The sequence below is a fragment of the Scardinius erythrophthalmus genome (genome assembly GCF_964197995.2).
Source record: "Scardinius erythrophthalmus genome assembly, chromosome: 22".
NCBI classification, from domain to species: Eukaryota; Metazoa; Chordata; class Actinopteri; order Cypriniformes; family Leuciscidae; genus Scardinius; species Scardinius erythrophthalmus.
Genome location: NC_138242.1, coordinates 19,697,217 through 19,722,122, shown reverse-complemented (window position 1 = coordinate 19,722,122; position 24,906 = coordinate 19,697,217). Strand labels below are relative to the sequence as shown.

Here is a 24,906-nt window from a genome sequence, read left to right as displayed (position 1 = left end):
TGAGGGACCACCTTAAAAAAAAAAAAAAAAAAAGAATAGTGAGGGACCCCCTAAAGGCAGATCTATTTATAGAAAAATTGTAAAAAAAAATTTGGTTACAATTTATTTGGTAACATTTTATTTCACATGTCCTTACTGTAGCAATAATGATAAATTATGCATAATTACATGTTACTAACCCTAAACCAAACCCCAATCCTAACCCCAACCCTATAGTAACTACATGTAGTTCATTATTATTACTCAGTACTTAAATGTATAATTACACTGTAACACGGACACCTTAAAATAAAGTGTAACCCTTTATTTGGAGCGAGGTGACGTAATTACATTGTAGCCTTCTTACTCATTTAAGTACAGAGTAATATTAATTAACTATATGCACTTATAGAGTTACGGTTAGTGTTTTGTTAAGTTACTTGTAGTTATGCATCATTTACTGTTATTACTATAGTAAGAAAATGTAGTAGGCTAATGTGTAACACCATAAAATAAAGTGTTACCAATATTTTTGTTACAGAAATGAATTTTCAGTTCAATTCAAATTTGTTTGTATTTTTTTCAATACACAATTTTATTTGTACTTTTCATAATAAATATTGTTCAGAAGCACTATAGATAATTTTTGTACTAGATAACCTACTAGTGAGCAAACTAAAGATGACAGTGGTAAGGGAAAAAAAATAAGATAATCTAACATATGCATATGTCCTTTTTATTTGACTATTTAAAAAAAAAAAAGGATGTAAAAAATCTCATATTTCCATGGACCCCCAAACATCTTGAAACAACAGGTTAAATAAATCAATCCTTCAATAAATAAATTAAATGTGTCAATAAATCACATGTAAACTAAATTCTTACACATATCAGCTGGTCATCAAGGTGTGTGTGTGTGCGTGTGTGTAAATAATATATATACACATATGTTAACACAAATTTTTATGTTACATGCCATATATCGTGATTAATCGATTTGGCAGCACTATATATATATATATATATATATATATATATATATATTATAATCCACTTTGGCTAGTTGAATATAACTGTTCATATCTGCAGAGAATTGGGAATCTAGGGGAAGCCCACTGAAAAAAGAGATATGGATCACTCTATCTCCCGTTGGTCACTGTTAAGGGTGTCACTGTCAGTGATCCTCATATGTTACACTCATGTCCTAACAGATCATGTGCTATCAGGTGATGGGAGAACCCCAGGTTTGGACACAGGTGCTCCTCTGGCTTGGCTGGAAACTACCTGATTTTTTTGAGATGAAAAATTGAACTGAGTTTCCCATCATTAAAGATCGAACAGCACTCACTGGCATTGGTGTGTAGTTTTTGGCCATTTTAAGGCTCGCTCAAATCTACTGTGGTTGCCAAAGGATGTTTATGTGAAATAAAACAGCAGTGCCTTTGACAAAAAAATACCACTTTTGATTTAGTGTTATAAGGAAGGAAAGTTCTTTAAAATCAAGTGAAACATTTTGCCAGTGGGGATCATTTTGTGTAAGAGTTTCCTGGAATATGTTCAGTGAGTGTAGCCAGTAGGTCACACACACCGCTTTATTTAGCAGCGTGGCCTTTCAGATATATGCAGAGTATAAAGCGAATAAATGTATTTTGCATGCAAAACATGATCAATTCGTTCTGACCTCAGTTAAAAGAAAGGGGATTTTCTGTCCTCCTTATTCAAGTACAAATGACACTCGAGCATTTATTATGACACTCGGTATCATGAGAAGCTGTGAAAAAGATCCTTCTTGCTGGTTCACATGTAATGAAACTTTTGAGAAAATGAATGTGTTAAGGTAAGGTGCTTTTTATTTATTCAGTTTATTAAACTTGATTGAGAGAGATAGAAATGTATAGTATCTATTATTTTTATCATTAATACAAATTTATTTATTTTTGTTTTAATTAATCGGTATAATAAACTTATTATATTGAAATATATGATTTTGGATCATTCTTTTTTATTAATACAAATTTATTTGGTTTTATTTTAAATAATCAATAAAACAAACTTAATTATTAATAAAAAATATTAATAAAAAAATAATTAAATTGATTAAGAGAATTTTAAATATTTATTATTATTACAAATGTACTTTTTAAAAATAACCAGTATACTTAACTTGATTAATAGATATTGAAATGTATATTATTTTTTAATCAATTATAATAATGTGTTTATTTTATTTTAAATAATCAGTATAATTAATGCAGGGGATATTGGAATTTTAGCAATTATTATTAATATTAATTATAATTATTATTAATAATAATGTGCTTATTTTATTTTATATAATCAGTCTAATTAACTTAACAGATATTAAAATATTAGCATTTATTGTAATATTATTCATATAAATGTTTTTTTTAATTATTACCGTATTAGTATAAAATAAATTATTATAAATATGCGTATAACATTAAAATAAACATTTTCCTTTACTATTCATAATGGTAGTATCTGACATCTGCCTTTGAAGGGTATTGCTTATCATTATTCATTATTTTCAGAGGGCTTTTCACCAAAAGCTGGTCATCTGATATTCGGTTAGATGGAAAAACTGCTATAGTGACTGGAGCAAACACTGGGATTGGGAAAGAAACGGCGAAGGATCTGGCAAAGCGGGGTGGGTACTGTGGCCAAAAACACATCAAGCCCTCTTTTCATATTAGAGGCACAGAATAAATATATTAGATCTGACTGCATAGCCATTTGATCTGATATTTAGGCCTATCCAGAATATGTTTTCCCTGAAATTGCTCAAAAGAATGTACGAGTGTTTCAAATAATGGAACAAAGCGTGTGATTGATCCCGAGGCGCGCGGGTGATCCTGGCCTGCAGAGACATGGCGAAGGCTGAGCAGGCCGCCATTGACATCAGCAGAGACGTGGACAACGCCATCTTGGTGGTTCGGAAACTGGACCTGGCCGACACTAAATCCATCTGTGATTTTGCTGAACTGATTTACAACAGTGAGTTATGGTTGAAGAACATTTTTCAAAAAATATATATAATGTAAATATGCAATGCATCAGATTGAACTCTTATTCTGATGTTTAAAATCATTATTCTATTTTATTTTAGCTGAAAAGTCTCTTCATTTGCTGATTAATAACGCTGGAGTGGCAATCTGCCCATATTCCACAACAGCAGACGGCTTTGAGACACAGTTTGGAGTCAATCATTTAGGTATGATGAAGTGCACTAGTCATTCTCATTCTTTCAAACAATATCAAAGAGTCCTTATTTGTTGTTAAGCCGCTATAGAGTTTGTTCACTCTTGACATGTGATGTATGACTCCTTTTCTTCTTCAGGACATTTCTTTCTCACGTTCCTCCTAATGGATCTGTTGAAGCATTCAGCTCCTTCTAGAGTGATTAATGTCTCTTCGTTGGTTCACCCCATGGGAAAGATCCACTTTGAGGACCTGAACGGTGAGAAAGGCTATCATCCAGTGAAGGCCTACGTACAGAGCAAACTGGCCAACATACTTTTCACACGAGAGCTGGCCACGAGAGTGGAAGGTAAGAGCCAGCTTGTGATCATGCATAAAACATGGCTTTAAAGTGAGATCCAAAAATCTGATTCCACATCAATTCTAGGATTTATTTATAATTTTTATTTTTAGGAATCTGTAGAAAAAAAAGGGGGAAAAAAGGCAGTTCACAGAAGAATGTTTTCATGGAATGTTTTAAAGGAGCAGTATGCAAATTCTGAGAATCATTGTTGAACACGACAAACAAACACACCCCTCCCTTCATTGCTCCACCCCCAAAATGCACGAATGCAATACAAAAGCGAAGCAAAATAAAGCTTTAGGAACATGATGAACAAATGACAAGGAAGAACAAAAAATGAACACACAGTACACGAACATACACACAAAAAAAGTTTGCTTTTAGTCGCCAGCCTCACACACTCAAAACTAGGGCTGCAACTTACGATTATTTTTCCGATTAATCGGATGAAACTATACATTAAAAATTATATTTAATCCATTATTTTAAACAATGTTATTCCACATCCTGCCCAATGCTGTCCTCCAAACAATTTGTAACATAAAGCCTATGAAAACAAATATAGCCTAGTGAATGTATCAATGTAGGCTATGCTGTGCATTATAAGCAAAAAAGGACAAACATTCAATTCTAAACCTAAAAACAACTGATTGGTTACTATTTTAAAGCAGAAATAAATATAACGACTAACTTAAAACTGAAAAATTCAGAGGATGCATCCTTCGAAGGACGTGGACTTTAAAGGCCACACCTTCGATGAGCGGAAGTGTTGTTAAATGTGACGGTCTAGCCTACAGAGGATTCTCCTTGTCGCCTAGCAACTGTGACAGCTGCCGTTGATGAGTGACAGTAACGTTTGTACTGAACTTTTTTGAAAGTTATATTAAACTGTCTAACAATAAAACCGGGTTCACAAACTGTTTAAATATGTTCACCATGGTCAATTTCTGTATATAATAAAGAGTATAAACTATATATAATCGTATATTATATATATAATATATATAATAATCTGTAAATAAGATATGTAAACATTTGAATCGCTTTAAAAAACTTTTTTTTTTTTTTTTACATTTGTATCATTAGATATTTGAGTAAGTTGGAACAAAATACTTGTGTTTAAAAGTGTAATTAGGGCCCAAGCCCTGAAAGGGCGAAGGCCCTATTGTTTTCGGTATGATTATTATTATTATTTTATTTATTTATTTTTCTTACAACTATTCAGGCACTTTTGGGGCCCTTAACATGCTCAAAAACTCTTGAAACTTTGCACACGGGTCAGAACCCGCGGTCATCAGGGCCGGGCTGAAGCTGGTACCTTTATATATATATATATATATATATATATATATATATATATATATATATATATAGCTGCGAGCAGCGATGAAGGGCCAAAGTTACCTAAAGGCACCGGGGTGGCGGTGCCGCCGGCTAGGGCCCGTGATCGCTGCTCGCAGCTATATTTGTAGTTGTAATCGCAAGAAATTCTGGGGCAGGCAAGGCTGTGAAGGATCCATCTGTTGTATCCGTCATTGCACGGGAAATGAAGGACGCATTTGGAGGCCGCATTTGAAGAAGGATGCAGCCTCTGAATTGGGACGCAGCTTTAACTTCTTTTGGTGTCATGCACAAGACAATGGAAAACTGTGGAATGCAAAAACGCATTCTGTGTGAAATAGCCCCTAACAGATGCCCCTATACGGACATGCTTGACCCATTGCAGCTTCTCGTGCATGATACAGCATTCTATCTAGTGTTCAAACTAAAAGAAGTTCATCTTGAAAAAATGTCTATAGACCTTGTGTATTTTTTTCATTCAACTGCCCTGCATCTCATATTTTAAACACAAAAATGGGTTCTGCATGAATGGTGCATGAGTGTCCAAGATGTCAATCGTTCCCCTTTTACTTTCAGGGTATTTGACTAAATGATGACTGAAAGTGAATCTTCATTTTTGGCTGAACTATCCCTTTAAGGAGATCATAAGTGTCAGAGGGAGACGGGCAAACCTTCCAAATAATGCGTTGCTAATTGATCAGTATGCTATCCTAACATGACTGTCCCATGATTAACTCACTAACATTCTTCATTAAGGCAATAAGAGTGTTCTTGCATACTTTTCATTCTTCTAACTGTAGCTCATGTAGAGTGATGTTTCTGTGGCAGCGATGGGAGTGAGTGTTTATGCTGTGGATCCAGGCCTAGTGAAGACAGAGATCATCAGGCACCTGAAGAAGACTCTGCAGGTCTTTGTGAAGACATTTGGTTTCCTGATAAAAACCCCTGCAGAAGGCGCATATACCACTCTGTACTGTGCCGTCACTCCTGGCCTGCCCACTGGAACCTACTACAGGTTTGTCAGAACTAGAATACAGTATAGATGATGCTAGCTGTTGCACTCATTAAATAATAACCTCAATGATCATCCTTCCCATAAGCAAGCACTATTGTTCAAAACATGGTTTTTATTTTGCGTTAGTAATGCAAAATTTGACAGTAACCAAATTATTTGCTTCCTCACGCTACTGTTTCGTAAAATATTTTGTCTCATGATCTCTCACAGTAACTGTGCCGTGGCCCCGTGCTCCAGGGCCGCCGATGACATGAACACTGCGAGCAGACTGTGGGCTGTCAGCTGCCACCTGCTGGGGATTCGTTGGAAATGAGAAGATATGAAGACCTCAGCCTTATTTCATACTGATGCCCCTCTTTGTATTCATGTGTTATATTAATTTTGTGACATTTTGGATGTTATTGATTCAGAGAAACAAGGAGTTTTGACATTTGAAAGCTGAAAGTTTACCCTGCTGAAAAATCCAGCAGCCTATGTTTTGCATGCTGGGACCAGCATTGGATGCTGGCTAGCATGGGAAGCAGAAATGCTGATGGGCAGTTACATAAAATGTATGTCAGTTACATAAAAAGGTAGATTGGTCTAGTTTGAATTGGATAAGTAAGACTGATTACCTCTTATCTAACTGCTAGTTGGCCAAACTAGACGTATTAATAGTGGCTAGTTTGTGCAACTGGCCCCAGCACTATACTCCAGCTCAATCCAACATAAACCAACTTGGACCAACATCAAATTCATGCTGGTTTATGCAGGATTTTTCAGCAAGGTATGTGACTATTGAAACATGCTGCGTAACTTTCTGATTAAAAGCAGCTAGTGATGGATAAAGTGAGTTATTGTCATTTGAAAACGGAATATGATCAGCCATGCAAGACAAATAGACATAGGCATGCCTGGTAGACACAGAAAAATAAACGAAAGCTAAATAATACTGTGTGAATGGAATATAAATGTCTTGGAGTGGAGTAGGCTACCTAAAGGGGATTGAAAATGTTAAGTAGGCTTACTAGGCTAGGCCTAATAAGTGACATTTAGTAAGGATAGTAAGCTAGGCTAGTAGTTGCAAGCAAACGATAGCAGATAGAAAACAAAAGATAAAAAATGTTTCATGTTCACTTAACGATTTACCGTCACTAATAAAGTATCTTAAATTTAATTACATTGCTTTTCTGAGGTAGCCTACAGTAAGACGATGTTCAGTGTGTTGTGAATAGTTCGTGAGGAACATCAGGCTGACACAACAAGGACATCTAGTGGTTGCACAAGGTCACTGCTTTTGCATAAATTGGCTCATTTTTAAGTGGGTGACGTAAATGTATTGTATGTTCTGGTGACGTGTAGCGGAATGTCCAACCTTGCAAAAAAGATTCAATTCAACAAATCGGAGTTCAAGGCCGTCACAGCGAGCGCATTCCTGCGAGCGGTGGGAGCCTGAACGGTCTTCATATTGATCTCAGTCGCGTTTCATTGGCCGGAGGACAGAGCTCTGGACGGGAGGGGCTTGGATTCGGACCGCATAGTAATAGCTCATTCATAAATTACACAGGACGCTAGAGTAGAGCACTAACTGTCTGCTGAGGGGAACCAGACAATATTGGAACAATGCACTCAATAAGGTAAGCAACGCGGAGTCTGAAAAACTGGATTGATACACAATTTCTTTTCGCCAAAGTGTTCATAACTGGATAAATGGGACCCAACAATTCTCTTAAACAGTATTTTTAAACAATATAATTACTTAAATGCCCATTACTATGCCTATATTGGATTATACCAGCTGATTTAATTTAAATATAAGAGAATGGGGCTAGTTGTCACACGAGAAATTTTCATAAGGGCTGTATCTCAGTCAGCAACTATTTGCATAAATGTGTTTGTTGGTTTCAAACAACTTCAAACCTTCTTAAATTAAGTTCAATTAAGAGTATCAAGTAGCTACAATATTTATAGGTCAAAACAATGGTCTGATATTTCAGAAAGTAATGTTTTTACCTTACATTTTTAAGTACCTTAAACTTTTTAACTGCCTTGAATTTAAGTACAATCAACATGGATGTTTAAGTCATTATTGCATTAAACTGACTTTAAAAGATGAGTTAAATCTTGTATAACATAAAAAAAGTTGAAAATGAATAATAAGATATGTTGTCATAACTTATTGATCATATCATTTTTTACAGTGTTACTTAATTCTTGACTAATAACAATGATACAACAAAGTGACAACTAGCCCCGCTCTCACCTACTACTTCACTTTAGATATTCACTATGATATATAAACATTTGCTCTGTAATCAATTCCAGAAATTTCTTCTGCGGTCAGTGGAGCTCTTCTGTACGTCTTGATGATAAAACAGTCATAATCACAGGAGCTAATACAGGCATAGGCAAAGAGACGGCGAGAGACCTTGCCAGAAGAGGTAAGGAACTAACAGACCTCATTTTAGTTTTCAGGACATGCGTCTCAACTCAGTCTTGACCTTAAAAGGAAAACCTTAAAAATGCTCTGAATGATTTGATTTGTTCTGTTCGAAGCACATGCTGTGAACGGCATCGACTGCCAACCTGTTCCGGGACAAAACCATGCCATGTGTGATGCCACTCTAATTAGAAGTGGGGTATGGGAGGTTAGCTGGAATAATTGCAATCTATCACACTGTATTTGCACTAATTAATTTTGGATTCTTATTTCTCTTTAAAATATTGCGTAAAATCAGCATGATCTGGGACTATAATAACAGCTGCAAGGACAAATCGTACTCGGTGTCCTAATGTCAAATGCGATACGATTAAAACAGCAAATACTTCATCTTATAATAAATGACAGGCTCTTGGAAGCTTTGAATGCATGCTGATAAATAAACATCAGGATTACAATACTATCTGCCAAAGAGATGTAAAACTGTACACTTTCCCACATGGACCCGCTGAATCCCAACAAAGAAACTCTGATGCTTGCCAGCCAAATTGCTCTGAATAGGATAATAGGCGTTCTGCACAGTAATTACCAGGCAAACAGCTATTGTGTTAGCTCATCAGCCTTACATCCCAGTTTAACACCAAATGAATTATTATGCAAGGACATTTCACAGGAAGGACGTTTGCCGGAATATATAAACAGAATGATTTCAGATTCATGAAGGATAGCTGCTCTGTTTTGTGGCTTTTTGCACTGGAAAGCACATTTCCATCAGCTTCTTTATGATGTCCTCAGGGGCTCGAGTCATCATGGCCTGTCGAGACCTGGAAAAAGCCGAGTCCGCCAGAGGAGAATTAATGGAGGATTCTGGAAACCAAAACATTGTGGTGAAAAAACTTGATTTATCAGATACCAAATCCATCAGAGCATTTGCAGAACTCATAAACAAGGGTGTGTAAGACATCTGACTACTACTTTAAATGAATGCTTTGCTATGTATTTCCTTGGAGTAAGGAAATGTATATTAATATTAAGATTTTATATACACATTTATATGAATAGTATATGCAGTTTGCTTATGGCTCTTGATTCATATTTTTGTATTTTAGAGGAGAAGCAAGTTAACATCCTGATCAACAATGCTGGAATCATGATGTGCCCATATTCAAAAACTGCAGATGGCTTCGAGATGCAGTTTGGTGTAAACCATTTAGGTAAAGACTTTATCTTACTGTATGTACATGCAAACACTCTCTACATAGTACAGTGTTATTGTCACAGATTGAGGGATGCAGCAGGTGAAATAAAGAGATGGATGCACAGCAGATTTAATAACAAACTTCGTAGATAATAAAATACTCAGGATTTCTCACAAATAACTTATGAAGAGGAACAGAACATGGACGTGAACGGTCCAAGAACTGAACAAAACAGAGTTTAAATAGACCAAGTTAATCAAACATCCTGAAGCCAAGGAGACAAACCAAGAGCAGGAACAAGGAAACAGAAAACAGAGCAAAACAACTCTCTGTTAAACAAACAGATAAAATATAACAGAACCCTGACAATTATGATGATGAATTGTATATCCTCTATATCTTTTTGAAATAGGAAGTTTGGACAGGACAACTGTTTTTTTTTTTTCAATTAGCCAATGGGCTTTAGTAATATCATGGCCATAAAAACATGCATCTTTGTGTACATTTCATGAAAAACTTCCTTTGCTTCCAATAAAAAGGTGTATTGTATAAAATATATTTCAAAAGTTTTTTGAAAGAAGAAGTTGATAAATACAAGGCTGCATTTATTTGAATAAAACTATAGTAAAAACAGTAATATTGTGAAATATTACTAAATTTTAAGGTGACTGTTTTCTATTTTAACATATTTAAAAGTTGAATTTATTCCTGTGATGGCAAAGCTGAATTTTCAGCATCATTACTCCAGTCTTTAGTGTCACATGATCCTTAAGAAATCTTTCTAATATGCTAATTTGCTGCTCAAGAGACATTACTGTGGAAACCGTGCTACATTTTTTTCAGGATTTTTTGATGAATAGAAAGTTCACAAGAACACAATATTTTGTCTGAAATTGAAGCCGAGGCAATTTTACAAATATCCGCGGCAATTTCAAATAATTATCAACACGTGTTTTGTAGATGTAAACACTCATTGTGACTCAGGAAAAAATAAGCCTATTAGTAAAATTAGATTTCCTGTATCTAACCCATACTGTTACTCTTTCTGACCAGTAAACCAAGTAATTTAGTCAATAAAAGCGACTTCTTTTAAATCAAGCACAAATTGTGTTTAGTTATAGACTACCCCTATGTATAATGCAACCTTGTTTCGCACAGGAAGTCTCAGACTTAATACTAGTGTGGAGTAGTGACCCTGTAAATTGACAGTGTGTGCTGTTTAGTCGTTTATCAGCCCAAGCTGGCTTCCTGTAGGAACCTAAACACTCACATACAGTACACATCCTTTTCCATATACATCCACTTCCATGCATTTATGGAGGACAGGACACGAGGGACAATAAAAGGTGCAACCCCTGACTATTTTTATCTTCTTCAAACTACCAACAGGTCATTTTCTGCTCACCTACCTTCTGCTGGACCTCCTCAAGAAATCAACCCCCTCCAGGATCATAAACGTGGCCTCTGTGGCCCATACGTGGGGCAGCATCCATCTGGATGACATAAACAGCGAGAAGGGTTACTCTCCGCGGAGGGCTTACGGCCAGAGCAAGCTATCTAACATCCTCTGCACACGCTCCTTGGCTAAAAGACTGCAGGGTATGTGACCTTCATAGCAAGGCTATCAATGCTAGACTAAACATGATCCTTAAGGACACAAAGTAAAGTCTTGTTTGCCTTCCTTATCCTGAACACTGCTTGATTTGGTATGGGAGTATAACAACGTGACATTAGGCTGTATATACTCAAGCATACTGTTTTTTCTTGTCGTAGTCGCGATGTGCATCATAAAAGCTTTTTTTTTTTTTTATCTAGATTTGGTTTTAAAAATGACTGTGTGAACGCTAAGCGAACCAGGACTAAGTGTATAATTTTCCTTTTTTGGTTCAAAAGAACCAAGAGAACCAAACTACAAGTGTGAACACACACTAAAGCCGACATGAAATGACTTCTCGAACAAGACAAAATGTAGGGTGGGACTTTATTTTGTCCATCCGGAATTGATTGGATAGTTGGATTGTTATGGTTTGCTATTGGTCGATCTCAAGTGCGTGACAGGTTGTCCCGCCCTTTTGCCAGTAAACACGTCATCAGAAGAGAAAAGATGTCACTGCAAGAGGGAGGTAGCCTGGTTAAAACCAGACCATTCTCAGTAGTAACTGAGTTATGGTCTGGCAAAGCTTTATTAATAACTAATTTCCAAAGGGGCGTCACTAACGGACGTTGCTCAAATGTCTCTGGCTGCAATTGGATAGACCTAAAACCAATCAGAGCGATCGTCATCGTGTAAAGCCATATGCTGCGTCCCAATTCGCCTAAGTTACACTACGCCATAAAAGGATGTACTCTTTCTGTGAAGAAAAGGTATTTACTTTTGAATGTGTAGCAAAAAAGTAGGCAAGCTTTTGGACATACTACTTCGTCATCTTTATCGGACGGATCTGTCGCGTGCATCCTGTCACGTAAACTGCCCTGTCAATCATCTTGTCACAGTTAAAATCCTCTATTAAATCTAATTTAATTTCCTACCGTTTCGGAGAGAAATGTAGTAGCACGTTCATCTGCCAGTGGGTCTTTCATGGAGACTGTCCTCATGTGTTTGCAATTTGAATAATGCATTTAAAAGTTGGTGCGCTTCACCAACGGACGTCGCTCAAATGCCTCTGGGCGCAATTGGATAGACCTAAAACCAATCAGAGCGATCGTCATTGTGTAAAGCCCGCCTCAACGTTTCTGATTGGTGCCGCGATTTCGATGGATTAGAAATGGGCTTGAATGAGCTCTTTGCCAGACTACTTGCAGAGCAAATCTAAATTTGCCGGAAGTTGTCTGGGTTTTCCCAGGCTAAGAGGGAGGGGAAGTTATCACTGTAAAAAATTGTTGCTGCCTCATCAACTTGGATGTTTACGTCATTTCAACTTAAATTACATTAAACTGACTTAGAAAAATTTGCTGAATCTTCATCTTGTATGATTTATTAAAAAAGTTGAAAATTGCTTAACTTATTTTGATGAGTTAAAGAGTGTAAAAACATATGTTGTCATAACCTATTTATCATATCATTTTTTACAGTCATATTATGATGAGGATACATGAATAAAAATTCAAAAAAGACATGCAGGGATAAATAATGTATAATAAATATGGCAAAATTCCACAGTAAAAAAACAAGAATGGTCCGTTTTGATTTCATGGTGACTTTAAATGCGATATTTTCCCCTGTGAGACTACATAAGCTCAGTCAAAACCAACACACAGTGGCAGAGGAAGGCGCTCGGTCAGAACTGATCTCTATGTTTGTCTCTGTGTGCTTCCTTAAGGATGCAGGATTGTATGAAGCATGAGGAGAATGTCCTGTTTTCTGTGCTTATCACTGATTCTCATTCATGTGACAATTCAAACTCAAGATCTAATAACAGATGACCTGTGATCTGTTCAGAAAAGCCACACAGAGATCACAGAGCAGACATTCAGCTAGAAATTCATGAGGTTCTATACCAAAGAGGAGGAAATACCATATGAGGAAATACCAAAAGGAATTCTCACCAGTATTTCTAGTAAAAATGAGTAACGGTCTATGTGCACTGTTGGATAAAGATTCTGAAGGATTTTTCTGTTAAGACAACATGCAGTTTAACTATGAAGGGGGAGTAATGTAGACGAAATAACGTTAACAATTTAGAATATTGTTCCGTCTTAATGATTAACTACACAGGAACAAATGAGTAATGCAGTATTCTAAAGTCAAAGACATGGTAACTCTAGTAATGACTGAAATCATTGCAAGCTTTTGAGTTTTTTGTAAGGTTCTGGATTGTTATGACTATTATATGACTAATAATATAATATATGACTATAATACAATTTTTTTTTATTATTATTTACTATTTTATATTTACAGTATTCTAAAGTGAAAAGCATGACAACTCCCCGGTAATTACGGAAGTCATTGTAAGCTTTGGAATTTTTTTTCCAACATTTTTGTAAGGTTTTGGATAGTAACTCCTTCCTATGGATTTGATAACACTAAGGCCCATGATCTTCACTTTAGAATACTGATACAAATAATTAGTAGTTCCTTCTGACGGATTTTGTAATACTTCAGTCATTACTAGTGGGTTACCATGTATGGAGGACCATGAGTGCCACTTAAAAATGAAATGAAGAATCAATGTATCAGTTTAATAATTCAAACATAAAAATGTATATAAATAAATCACTTTTAAATGGACAAATTAATAGACATTTTTAAAGTTGTTTATTTGATTCGTGTTTTTAGATGTATTTTAATAAAACCATAAAACAACAAATTTAAAATAGTTTATTTAATTCATGTTTTTAAACGTAGATAAATAAAACAATAAAAAGTACATTTATAAATCATTTTAAATGCACATGTTAAATCGCTTTATTTAAAAAGCATGTGGCAAACCTTTTCTCTCTCTATTTGCCCGATGCTTTTCTTTGTCGTTTTGCCAAATGCTTTATTTATCCATTTGTCAATTGAGTTTTTAAAAAAAAAAATGCCATTGGACAGTAGCCTACACACGTGGGAGCAACCAATCAACTTTCACCTCAATTTGAAGCGCTAAACCCGTTTATATGTCTCTCCAGAGAATGTCTAATAAGGGGAGAAGTTTCACTCTCAGTAAACTTCCGGCTTCTGAACTGGTTGCAGTTCCACTTTGGCTCCATATGAGGGCGCTCACAGGGTGAGTGCAGAATCAATGGAGGTCTATGGCGCTATACCCCTCAAAATACACTTTTCTCAGGATATAATTTTTTGTCTAGTAATTTGAATGTTGTATTCGAAAGGAGATGCAAAGAAATTACACATTGCTGGGTGTTAGAGTCACTTATTTGCTTTAAAAAGTCTTTTAAAGTGTCAATGACGTCATACACATCGTACGACCAGAGATACTGCTTAACGGCAATCCTTCAGTCACTCTGGTGCTTTCGCGCTCTGCACTTTGTTTTCTCTCAAGGCATCGACAACACAGCTGACACAGGTAAATACACGTGCTAGACGAGTTTTTGTTTTGTTTGTTTCTGGTCCCGCTTCGGATGCCACGATGCCATCAAGCGGCATCTGTGGTCGTAATCAGTCCTTCACTGACCAATCAGCGTTCATTAGCAGAATGCTAGCGTGTTATGGGCAACAACAACTCAACCTGTAAGAAATCGAAAGGACATGAGTACTCGTTCATTCAACTTTCGACCTATAACCCATGTTGAACTTGCAAAACCTATAATCAAATCTGAGATTTCTCAACGGCAATCGGGTGAAAGAGACAAATTTAACCGTCTAGCCCCATAGACTCCCATTAATTCTGCACTCCTGGCGATCGCCCCCAGTGGAACTCTGGTGGAACTACAACCAAAATTCGGTACAATAGGACTTAATAGGGAGTGGCCAACAGTGTGTGGAACATTGATGGGAATCATAAACTTATTTTGATTTACTTGACTTTTTTATGTAAATCTGATTTACATAAACTTATTTGATTAACTATTTAGGTCTGTAAGTGCAGATTCTGTGTAACCCTAGACATTAGCAACATTATCTATTAACTTTACCAAAGAAATGCTTAACACCAACCGAATAAGTTTATGATTCCCATCAATGTTCCACACACTGTTGGGAGCTGGTACACTGTAATGTCGGCGTCGGGCCGTCCTAAGACGTACTTAAATCTGTTAATTTCAAACCTGGATGAGACATTAGATGATTAAAATGTTAATATTTGCTACATTTCCTACTTTGTATACGCAGTTGCCTGGATCTTATGTGTCCCAAGATCATCTTGTAGCCAGCATTGGGGTATCTGTGGTGTATTTCCACCAATATTCTATCCAACTCCTCATTCGTAATGGAGGTGACGTATAGTTTCTCCAACTGTCTGTTACATTTACAAGTGGGAGAGACGGTTTAGCCATTATACAGTATATAAACGGGTTTATCGCTTCAAATTGAGGTGAAAGTTGATTGGTTGCTCCCACGTGTAGGCTACTGTCCAATGGCATTTTTTTTAACTTGATTAATGATAAATGGAAAAATAAAAGCATTTGGCAAAACGACAAAGAAAAGCATCTGGCAAATAGAGAGAGAAAATGTTTGCCACATGCTTTAAAAAAAAAAGGGATTTATAAAAAATGATTTATAAATGTACTTTTTATTGTTTTATTTATCTACGTTTAAAAACATGAATTAAATAAACTATTTTAAATTTGATGTTTTATGGTTTTATTAAAATACATTTAAAAACACGAATCAAATAAACAACTTTAAAAATGTCTATTAATTTGTCCATTTAAAAGTGATTTATTTATATACATTTTTATGTTTGAATTATTAAACTGATACATTGATTCTTCATTTCATTTTTAAGTGGCACTGCTGGTCCTCCTTAACCATTATCTTCACTTTACAATTAACTATACATTATACATTATTCACATTAATTAAAAAAACAAACAAAAAAATTTAGTTTACTGGATAAGGTACCATGGTTTTATAGTAGGCTATGTACTGTGGCAATAATCACATTTTTGAACATGCATCAGATAGAGTACCATGAAAATGTCACTGGACATTGGAACATTTACACGATAATGCTGTACCAAAAACGGAAACGTTTTTCCTGTGCGTTTTTTGCGTACAGACAACAACGTTGCCAAAAAGATCCCCGTTCACATGGATCCGTGAAAACCATTAAAAACGCTGTATTATGCATGCCAGGCCAGTAGATGGCGATGTCATGTTAAATAAACAGTATGTGCAAAAATACGCATGACGTCGTCATTTTTACAAATTTGCGTTTTTGTAGTTTACATGCAGGCAATAAAGGTATCATTTTCAAGTATCGAAGGATTTAATCCGATACTTATTTCTATTAAAACAATTCTGTTCATATAGCAGTACCAAAAAAAGAAAAAAGAAAACCCAACTGTATTAATCATTGGTTTAGTTGTTTTACGCAGGTGTGTGTAATATGTGAACTCTTATAATGAAATCTGGTCATGTTCCTAGGCAGTGGTGTGACTGTGTACTCCCTCCATCCTGGTGTGGTGCAGTCAGAGCTGTTTAGGAACCTCAGCAAGCCTGTGCAGATCGCATTCAAGGTCTTCAGCCCCTTCACCAAGACCACTATTCAGGGGGCACAGACCACCATCTACTGCGCTGTGGAGCCGGAGCTGGACAATGAGAGTGGAGGATATTACAGGTACAGAGTAGCCTGGTTAAAACCAGACCATTCTCAGTAGTAACTGAGTTATGGTCTGGCAAAGCTTCATTAATAACTCATTTCCAAAGGGGCGTCACCAACGGACGTCGCTCAAATGCCTCTGGCCGCAATTAGATAGACCTAAAACCAATCAGAGCGATCGCCATCGTGTAAAGCCATATGCTGCGTCTCAATTCGCTTAAGTTACACTACGCCATAAAAGTATGTACTCTTTCTGTGAAGAAAAGGTATTTACTTTTGAATGTGTAGCAAAAAAGTAGGCAAGCTTTTGGACATACTACTTCGTCATCTTTATCGGACGGATCTGTCGCGTGCATCCTGTCACGTAAACTGCCCTGTCAATCATCTTGTCACAGTTAAAATCCTCTATTAAATCTAATTTAATTACCTACCGTTTCGGAGAGAAATGTAGTAGCACGTTCATCTGCCAGTGGGTCTTTCATGGAGACTGTCCTCATGTGTTTGCAATTTGAATATAATAATGCATTTAAAAGTTGATGCGCTTCACCAATGGACGTTGCTCAAATGCCTCTGGGCGCAATTGGATAGACCTAAAACCAATCAGAGCGATCGTCATTGTGTAAAGCCCGCCTCAACGTTTCTGATTGGTGCCGCGATTTCGACGGATTAGAAATGGGCTTGAATGAGCTCTTTGCCAGACTACTTAGAGAGCAAATCTAAATTTGCTGGAAGTTGTCTGGGTTTTCCCAGGCTAGGTACAGAGCAAAGTATTATGAAAAATAAACTGCACCATAGAATTCTTACTCCTATTTATTTTCACGTCCCAATATGCACACCATATTAATTTGCATTAGGAGGTAGATAAGATAATAAAATGTGTTTAGGTTAAACATGCAATAGATATGATTCTATAGCTGTATTAATGATCAATCACTTAACCTGAGGATCTTTGTTTCCAGCGACTGTGCCCCAGCACAGTGTTCAAGAGAAGCTTCAGATGATGAAATGGCTCAGAAACTCTGGGAACTCAGCTGTCAGATGCTCAGCATTACATGGGACTGATCGAGCGCTCCTCTCAGTGACACTGCTATACGAGCGGAAATGAAAGCTTTTGTACTAATGTCATAGATAATGGAAACTGTAGTATTCATAAAATGCATGACTGAATCAGCACTGTTTTATATTGTACATTGTATACTCTTTTTTTTTTAATGCCCTTGGTTGTGCTGTTAAAATTTCAATAGACATGTTATGAATTTAAATGTATTTTGGTCTGTTAAATCTTTTTATTTTATGAATTTGCATTTGGTTTTGTTTGTTTGTTTGTTTTGCTGAAGAGCTCTTGTAATATCCACAGTTCTGACATGAAAACTCTCGGGAGATTAGAATGGTAATAGAGATTGGCATGGTAATGGATATGGCAATGTTAATTGTCTTGGCGGAATAGATCTGCTACGCAGCTGCTGCAGAGCAAGTGCAGAGACTTGCTACTGTCAATACATTCACAGACATTGCTGTGAGCATGTAAGACATGCATGAAATAACCCCCGTATAGCAGATCTATACAGGTGGAGCTGGGGAAGGTGGAGGGTTTCTGAAAGCGCGCTACAGACTGCTACTAGCAACACCCCGGTATTTGTTTGAATGTTGAGCCACAGCTCATTGGACGCTGATGCAACAGCAACCAATCAGCTGTGCCATGTAGATAATGATGTGATCGCTACCAAATGAGTTAAAGACTTATCAGCCTGCCCCATCTAGAGTTTCATGCCAGAACTATGTATTTAATCAACTTTCTCCGGCTATTTCAGTAGCACCTCACTGCAGTACACGAGATCCAGGGGGCGGAGTTGAATCCAGATCTAAGGGGTGGAGATTGGTAGGTTTAGGGGTGGGTTTAGGGATCAGGGGGTGGAGATGGGTAGGTTTAGGTATATGTAAGGTGGGAGGAGTTGGATCTGGGTACTTTTTGCATACTCTTTATGAGTACTGTGTATTTGGACATAGGCTACTTCTTTTGTCACATACTTTTTTTAATCAGCTACTATAATAGGAAGGAAGTATGCAATTTCGGATGCAGCCATATTATTTTTTTAAACCACCATGTCCTTTTAGGGGCTCCGTTGAACTGAAAAGGTTTGTGAGTGAATGCAAATGCTGTGTCCCAATTCGCATAGCCTACTATCCGTCCTAAATAGTAGACCTATTCAAAATGAGAAATAGGCTGAATCCGAAATCGCCCCCTAAACTCGCAATCACTATTTCCTATGTTAGCCCACTAATACAGTTCACTTGAAGGAGTGAATGGAAACGAGTGAGCGAATTCGGGCAGCCGTAGAGTGTACATCTACAAGTGGGATTGAATGAGTGCACTCGATAACGTCCACTATGGTTTCGGACACCACTACAAATAACTGTGTCCTCAAATAGTGAGGGTATAGGGGACAATTTCGGATTCAGCCTAAGTGTGTTCCAAATCATAGGATGTTAGATTGAGTATTACAAAGATACCCGGATGGTCTAGTCTACTTTTTCAGGTTGGAATCAGAAGAGCAGATCTGTGCGCACTCTAACGGCTAATGTTGCCAGCAACCCATTGCACATTCGACGAGGATCCAATTAGAACTACAAACAGGAATATACTAACAATACTTAACTAACAATGAGCGATAGCTTACATTTTTACATTATTTATTAACTTTTGTTAAAGTTAGTTAATAAAAATGAAACTGCTGTTAAACTGTTGTTCATTGTTAGTTCCTATTAGCAAAGGACCATTAGGCCTAAATGATTTGAGCAGATAGGTCTACTTGATTTTAATAATGTGTTAGTAAATGTAAAAAAATATCACCAGCAATGAAAAATGTAAATTGTTTAGATAAACTGTTCGCTTTATATGTATAGCTACATGAACAATCCTCACAGACAGACCGATGGCTATGACACAACTACTAGCTCTACTGTAATGATGATGTGGAAAAGTCTCTGCCATCTAAACTCCAGTCGCTAGATGGCAGTGAGAACGTCATTGTGCGCAAGAGTTGTGAGCCAGTGCGCATGCGTCGCGCTAGCGCTGCGTCAGTCTTTCCTCAGTTAAAACTACGTGGCGTAACGCACAGTGTCAGTGTGTCACAGCCAGCTGAACTACTGCTTTATCCTTTGATTTGTCAACACAGGTAAGTTTCTTTTTGTCTACCTTGCGTCTTTAGAAATCTATATTGGTGTTAAGTAAAGAATTTAGCTTTAAAATAAGGATATACAGAGATACGGCTTTACTAAGGACGTGTCGGATGTGATCGTTGAGTTTCAGGGTAAACACTGTTTCTGACTGATCACATACGATCACTTTCTTAATCTGAGTTTCAAAATGCTTCACTTTTTGTTGCGTATATTCTATTGTTTTTTTTGTTAAGATCAATTTCAAAACCATTTAACGTTATAGCTGTTTTTAATCCCGAGGAAAGCGTTCAGGCTAACAGTGCTAGCAAGTCAAGCCGTAAGGTTGCATTAGTGCTAACGTTAGTCATTTCGGTTATTAAAGACTTGTGGTTAGTTAACTAAGGGTTAAGTTAAGGGTTTAACCACTGGTTCCCTATGAGAATATATTTTATTAACTAGCTTTTCAGCTCATATGATTCCTGTACTTGGGTTTCGGGGTGGAGTGTTCCTGGATCTACATATAGGATCAACATATAGGATCAACTAAATGCTGAAATCGATAAAAATAAATCCATACGTCGTTAATTTTAACGCATGTAAGTGGTTTATATGAGATGTTGATGTAGCAGTGCAGATGTGTGACTGATCTCTGTTCTCTGATGAGCACGTTAAGGTTTTGTCTCTCACAGATGTGAAGTTAATGCTCTGTTGTGTTTTCAGCATCACTTCAGGATGGATCAGGTCATGCAGTTCGTGGAGCCCAGCAGGCAGTTCGTCAAGGACTCCATCAGGCTCGTCAAAAGATGCACAAAGCCAGATAGAAAAGGCATGTCCGGTCCATTGTCTTTTAAAATGCAAAGATTTGATAAGCATAACAAAAATATGGATAACTGATGCTAGAACTGATTTAAATATCTTAAATTTAAAGCTTGAAGGCCCGGTTTTACAGAAAGGGATTAGATTAAGCCAGGATTAGGACTTTTAAATAGTTTTTTTTTTTTTTTATAAATGTGCGTTAGGAAAAAACATTACTTAAACATTTAAAAACATTAAACATTACTTTATCTTGAGACAAACAATGGCACTGATGTAAAAAAAAAAAAAAAAGTACAATTTACTTTGCTAAGACATGCAAACATGCAGTTTAGTCTGGAACTAGATTTAAGATCCGTGAAACCAGGCAAAATAAATTAAAGAGAAAAAAAAATCAGAAAATGTAATTGGAAGCTTGTTTCTGCTACAGAATAATAATAAAAAAGGTAATTAAGTTCCCTTTTTTCAACTCAATTCTGACTTAAGTTATTTAAAACATATAAATATAAATATGTGTGTGTGTAATCTGTGTATATATATATATATATATATATAAACCCAAACCCATAATTACCTTTTCATTCTGTCAGAAACAAACTTCCATAGAAAAGTGTGAAATAAGTTATGCTTGGAAATAAACTCCAAAATTGTTTTGTTTTACAAACCTGTTTATGTAGACCATTTGATTTCAGAGATATTAAAATAACTTTGAATTAAGACTATATACAATGTTTAATTTTTATTTATTGACAATGTTTAAAGTTTAACTTTATTCTCTCTTTTTTTAATTTTCCCCTTGCTGTCTAGAATTCCAAAAGATTGCCATGGCAACAGCAATTGGATTTGCCATCATGGGTTTCATTGGATTCTTTGTCAAGCTCATCCACATCCCCATCAACAACATCATTGTGTAAGTAATCCACACACACAAACACAAAAAAACACAATTACCAGTGTAATTCAGACTTTATTGCTATAATTGTGAGAAATTGTTGGTTACAAAAATCATTAAACTCCTAACATGTAATTTACTACAGAGCATTAAAGATAATGTGCAAATTGCCTTTTGATCTGATGCTGTGTTACATTCAGCCTTTGATTTACTCGGTGATTAAAACAGGATTGCTGTTGTTTCTCTTGTTAACAGTGGTGGTTGAACCAGCTGTGAAGCCAAACAGACCTGCGGCCGCCGGAAACGATGACGGACCGAATGCAAACATTTGTATAAATCATGCTTTTTGTGCATGTTAACATTTAAACATTTATATTTGGCTGTGTTAATAAATCAAAGGTTACACTACTCATTGTCTTCATTAATAAAAGGTTGTTGTCGGTGCTGAAAAAAGGCACTTTTTTTTTAAAGGCTTGGTGCTCCAGTGCTTTATTCACAGTCGTTTAATTCCCATGCTCCATAAAAGTGGCTTGTCCGTGGTGACCGTCACAGGTTTTCTGTCTTTTTTGGGGTCGTGATCCTCGTAAGTGTTGGATGTGCTTACAAGCTGTCCAAAAGCCAATATCTGATTGTCTAAAAAGAGGAGACAAAGGGTAATAAGTACGTTATTACGCACATCCCAAATAGTCAAGGGCCTCACGTATTAAGGTGCAGGGAATTGGAGAGGATAAGAAAAAAATTCTTTGTCTACAAGTGTCCACCAAAAGCTGTGAATGTTCAAATCCGCCCACTGTGGTTTTAATTAAATCGGCCTCCCGAAACCCGCCCGGGGGTGCTTGTGAAAATGTTCTAATGAGAAGCGGGAGAAAACATGCCCTCGCTTAACCTGGTGGGAACGCCGCTGTTTTCTCAGTCTCTGGGTCTCTCATTCAGTTGAACTGCTCACTGGAAACCCCGAGCAGCAGCGGTGCTGTAATCTGGGTGCCAGACAGAGTTCAATGCCTCTCACTTCAATGGCCCCAGCCATCCAGCAACAAAAGACTACATTTCTCTTGATCATTGAGCATTGCTATTTCTTTCAGTGAGACCCAGGTGCTACTCACAAAGGAGTTATACCTGTTGGCTGGTGTGTGACCAAATTAAGATTTTCAGTAGTCCCTTAAAACATCAGACACCCTTCACTAAAGTCATTTGAGGTCACTGAAGCGGAACAGGGTTTATTATTGGGAGCACCAGACTGGTTAAGGCTAATGGTTTTGGTACTCTTCTACAAGAAGTTTTCATGAAAATCATATCTCAGCTTCTCTCATTCATGCTGAATTCAGAAATGCAATGCATACTAGTATATTTTTATGGCAGGAATAGTTATAGTATGCGTTTTAAATTCAGCTTCAGTTTCATAGACCTTTCAAGAAGTTAAGTCTCTGCTGGTCCGAAAGTGAGATCATACTGACCCCCAGTGGCAAAACTGTTTTGCTTACATGAATATGCAGTATTTACATTTTGATACAAAGACTGGGTAAAGAAACCTCCTTTTTTTCTCTCTAGGACTTGCCATATGGTCAAACCAAAACCCTTTCTTACATTATATTGTTAAACTTTACATTCGGACGCAGTTGATTCCATCGATTTGATAATTGATAACCATAGTTGTGTACATGCCACTGGCTTCAACCAGGATTAATGGGAAAAAAGAAATAGGCCTATGTAAGTTATGATGCTCTGCAATAATGGAGGTTTAAATTAAATGTTAAAGAATAAAAAGTATCCCTTTTTTGCCTTGGAATTTGAATTGAGTCAATATAAGTTACAATATTATTGTGAAAGACAACTTTATGTAGTCATTTTTAGAGGCTTAAGTGTAGGCTACACACACACACACTTAAGCCTGAGTACAAAAGAGGACATAACATAAAATCTAAGTTGTACCCTGAACACACAATTCAGACCCAGAATCCTTTAATTGCCTGTGCCGAAGAATACTTCATTCCACTGCATAGTAAATACGCATAAACAATCACATGAAAATTATATTTCCACAAATAAATTATCCGGACGAGGCAAGAGAAAACTTAGTAAACAAGACACTGACGCTGGATGAGCTGTTTTACTCCGAGGCAACTAAACAGACTTCAAAGTCTAAAGAAATATCACCGGACTTCAAAGGCAGCAGAAACAAGCAGAGACGACTGACTTTAGTCTGTCACAAGAGAACAACTATTTACAATGGGCTCCTCCAGTTAATCAAGTTCCACTGATGATTAAGTCAATTTTAAACACACAATAGCTGGAGAGATCTAAACATCGATAACCTTGACTGAACCTTGCAATTAACTTACCACCCCCGGTTGCTGCAGTTTAACAGAGGCACATTTAGTGAGTAAAGGAGAAATATTTTTCATCAGACGGTTAGACCTAAAGCGGTGTCTGGTGTCATCTTGCAGTTCATAATTTGACCAGTGGTGGCGACAAAGCACTTTGACACGGCGTCGCCTCTGCGCCCTTCATTTTCAGCAATAAATCTAAATGATGAAGACTTATATTATTGCAAATGCCATATATCATTTATTTTCTTTCACTTTTTTTAACGTTTCACCAAATTCTTCAAAACATCAGTCTAAACGCCTAAAAGGCATGTGAGATGCGTTATTGTGGAGAGAAGAAACAAATGATCACTAGTAGGCTAGCAGTGGGTTAATCTCACAAAATCAGACAAGATGTCAAATTTCATCATCAAATTAAAAAAAAAATATATTTTTATAAAATTTTTATAAAAAAGCTTATTTGCATTATAACAATTTACCTACTAATCCTACTAATAAAAAAAAGAATAAATAAATAATTCATAAAATAAAATGAAACAATAAATAAGCTTTCATTACTGTAAAAATATATAAATAATATTAACACTATATACTATTTATATATTATATTTCTACAGATACATAATCAAAATAAGATGTAATACAAATATATATATTTATTATATACCATACTATACCATGTGTGTGTGTGTTTGTGTGCTTATCTATATTGTCTGTATAGCCTGTTGTGGGACAACATACCTAAAATAAATGGCAAAATTCACCAGCAAGAGGGAAGTCAGTTCAGCAGTCTTTATCAAAGCAGCAGTTTAATGAGATCCCTGACCTCTCAATGTTTTCTTCATCAAAAGTATGCTGACGAGCCACAGTGTGATGAACGCAGTTGAACAGTGTGCTGTGGAGGTGTGTGTGTGGCAGCATCTGAGAAGGGGACAGATGGGCCTTGAGGCAGTGAGTGCACACAGACATGAGCCGAAACTCTCAGCCTCGAGTGAAAC

The 24,906-nt window shown here is 36.6% G+C and overlaps 3 protein-coding genes across 13 annotated transcripts in view; 2 read left to right on the top strand and 1 right to left on the bottom strand.

Annotated features, from left to right (window-relative positions):
• Positions 1-1,712: 1,712 nt before the first annotated feature.
• Positions 1,713-17,884, top strand: LOC308682826 (uncharacterized protein). The gene is made up of 13 exons (XM_081352769.1): positions 1,713-1,816; positions 2,532-2,647; positions 2,839-2,994; positions 3,107-3,211; positions 3,338-3,547; positions 5,711-5,897; positions 6,108-6,199; positions 8,183-8,317; positions 9,112-9,267; positions 9,426-9,530; positions 10,905-11,114; positions 16,546-16,738; positions 17,680-17,884. The coding sequence occupies exons 1-13, from the start codon at positions 1,728-1,730 to the stop codon at positions 17,780-17,782; spliced, it is 1,857 nt and encodes a 618-aa protein (XP_081208895.1). The 5' UTR covers positions 1,713-1,727; the 3' UTR covers positions 17,783-17,884.
• A 1,876-nt stretch (positions 17,885-19,760) lies between these two features.
• sec61g (SEC61 translocon subunit gamma) lies at positions 19,761-21,992 on the top strand (the record flags this gene model as incomplete). 2 transcript variants are annotated; one of them, XM_081353349.1, is made up of 3 exons in its annotated part: positions 19,761-19,896; positions 20,600-20,705; positions 21,500-21,606. In XM_081353349.1, exons 2-3 carry the CDS (start codon positions 20,612-20,614, stop codon positions 21,604-21,606), a joined length of 201 nt encoding a protein of 66 aa, XP_081209475.1. In that variant the 5' UTR covers positions 19,761-19,896; positions 20,600-20,611. The 2 variants fall into 2 exon arrangements, 1 of the variants encoding a protein (XP_081209475.1); XR_014029227.1 differs by lacking the exon at positions 19,761-19,896 and adding an exon at positions 21,840-21,992 and having other exon boundaries at positions 20,668-20,705; positions 21,500-21,602.
• tpk1 (thiamin pyrophosphokinase 1) overlaps positions 21,640-24,906 on the bottom strand; it is a 68,397-nt gene continuing 65,130 nt past the window's right edge. For all 10 annotated transcript variants that reach the window (XM_081353345.1, XM_081353339.1, XM_081353346.1 and 7 more), the window contains one exon: positions 21,640-22,217. In XM_081353345.1, the coding sequence (XP_081209471.1) occupies positions 22,078-22,217 (140 nt within the window). In that variant the 3' untranslated portion in view covers positions 21,640-22,077. The remainder of the gene's footprint in view (positions 22,218-24,906) is intronic.